The sequence below is a fragment of the Austrofundulus limnaeus genome, unplaced genomic scaffold (genome assembly GCF_001266775.1).
Source record: "Austrofundulus limnaeus strain Quisiro unplaced genomic scaffold, Austrofundulus_limnaeus-1.0 Scaffold1333, whole genome shotgun sequence".
Lineage (NCBI taxonomy): Eukaryota > Metazoa > Chordata > Actinopteri > Cyprinodontiformes > Rivulidae > Austrofundulus > Austrofundulus limnaeus.
In genome coordinates, this window is record NW_013953735.1 from 64123 (window position 1) to 66455 (window position 2333).

Here is a 2333-nt window from a genome sequence, read left to right on the forward strand (position 1 = left end):
ACATTTATAAATGTATGAATCATTTGGTGAAAAACTGAGTTTGAAAAATAAATCTTTTTTTCTTATAAGAGGCTAAATAAAACAAAAATATTGGTGGTAATTTTTGACTGTGTACCTTTACAAACGGCACCCCATACTTATGGCTTTTAGAGTTGGCACGCATTAAGGTCTCTTTTGGAAACAATGGTTTTGTTTTTGCAGATGGGCTGAATAAAGATGAACAAATGAGCCAAAACCAAGCGCAAAAGTGACACCATTACTTGGAGAATCCACCCAGAATATAAACGCCCACAATAAAATCTGAGACAAAAGATGAGATCTGATTCCAACATTCCTGACTGGGGTCAAGGCTACCCTTTTGTGCCAACTCAAAGCYGACTAGTTTAGAATTTCAATTTTCATGACAGCACGTGTGGAAAATAGAAATACAACACTGTTCGACTACTTTAAGTTTGTGAGCGATTCCACACACAATAACAGCTATTTATCAAGGCAACTAAAGTCATTGTTGTTACATTGCAACAATGACACCTCTGCAGTGTGGCATTCGAAATGAACTATTCTCCCAAGATGATGAGTGAAAACATGGCCTGGTAATAAAATACATTTAATAATACAGTTTTGGAGGACAGAAGCATTCCAAAATGAGTTTTGATTCACACTATTTCTTCAACAAACTGTCCATACAAAATACAACATAAAGCCGGATATGTTGCTTTTATTTATTTATTTATTTATTTATTTATTTATTTATTTATTTATGTTACATTATCTCTAAGTAGATGCAACTATTATGTCAATGTTGTGATCTTATACCTTGATGGACCTATGTCAAAATTTGTGACCTCTTATGTGCATTTTCAAAGGACCGTAGAAACTAATACCTGCAAATAGTTATTGCACTTTTATTAATATATACACAAGACCTTTTTATACGGTTCTAGAATTCACTAAACATTTCAGATTATGTGTGCATTTTGTTTCTTGTGTTTTCTGAGATTCATTCATTGTCTCAAGAACACAACACACGCAACATGAGATGAGTGTCTGTTTAGATAAGTAATAAAATTGTCTTATATTAATATTATTAATAATATAAATTTGTGAGAACTATTTTAATCTGTCTAAAATAATCTCATCATTTATGATATTTTTTAAAGGCATATTTAGGGACACCTATGGTGAACTGAACCAGTAGTCACGCTTGTTTGTGTTAAAACAAACATGATAATAGTAACAAGCCAGGGTACACAACATGTACGRACTTTTTACCAGAGCTGTCCACAGCCTGTATGTAGAAGAACCGAGCCGGGAGGACAATGTTCGTCTCCAGTCCTGGTCCCCATATTAGACTTTTGGCTGCACTCGGTTCAGGTCCAACCTTAGCCCCGGACGGGTCATCGTGTCTGAACACCTCCAGACAGAACAAGAGCAGCAACAGTCTGCGAGACATCCCCAGCTGTCCGGCCTCYACGCTTTCTCTTTAGCTGTCTTCTTGTCCTCACCTGAGGTCCACAACAGTGTGGTTGTCTTCAAATCACAAGTTTGCGGCAAACAGTGACACTGTCACTGAGTAATATTTGTTAAAAACGAGTTCATATTTTGATTATTTTTGACACATCTTTAAAATGAACCCATTCATCTACAAAAACCGATTCTTCCAGCTGCAGTCCGGTTCAACTTCAGGAATTTGCTGAATTAACAAGRGAGGCGGGCTCAGATCTGAATAGCGGGATTCTATTGGCTGTCGATAGACCATACTTGCGTACGATTGGCCTAAAGGCCAAAGCGAGTAAATTGTGATTGGATAAAAATGCGGAAGTGAAACTTCTTACTATAAATTAGGCTGTGTAATGGACATTCCAGATTTTTCAAGGATCAAGTTAATTTGACTAATCTCACCAAAAAGCACAATTTATTTTTTACTTCCAAAAGCTTATTTATTCATTGTTTTATATGGAAGCCCATTTCCGCCACCCTGATAAAAAAATAAATAAAACTTGTATCTCATAATTATGACTTAGCTATCTCATAGAGATAGCTAAGTCATAATTATGAGACACAAGTTTTATTTTTTTATCAGGGTGGCGGAAATGGGCTTCCACAGTTTCAAGCTTGTTATTTTAAAGCATATTAATTTAACCAAACTTGTGTTTCTTTATTTTTAGTGTGTGTGCATGCTGATTTGTCCTTCTTTACCCTATAATTTAAGGACATTTAAGTCTGTCATTGCACCTGTTGAGATAGATAGATAGATAGATAGATAGATAGATAGATAGATAGATAGATAGATAGATAGATAGATAGATAGATAGATAGATAGATAGATAGAT

At 35.2% G+C, this 2333-nt stretch overlaps 1 protein-coding gene across 1 annotated transcript in view; it reads right to left on the bottom strand.

Moving 5' to 3' along the window:
• Positions 1-1690, bottom strand: part of poglut2 (protein O-glucosyltransferase 2) — a 10265-nt gene extending 8575 nt beyond the window's left edge. The window contains exon 1 of the mRNA XM_014031841.1: positions 1266-1690. Coding sequence (XP_013887295.1) covers positions 1266-1453 — 188 coding nt within the window. The 5' untranslated portion in view covers positions 1454-1690. The remainder of the gene's footprint in view (positions 1-1265) is intronic.
• Positions 1691-2333: the final 643 nt, after the last annotated feature.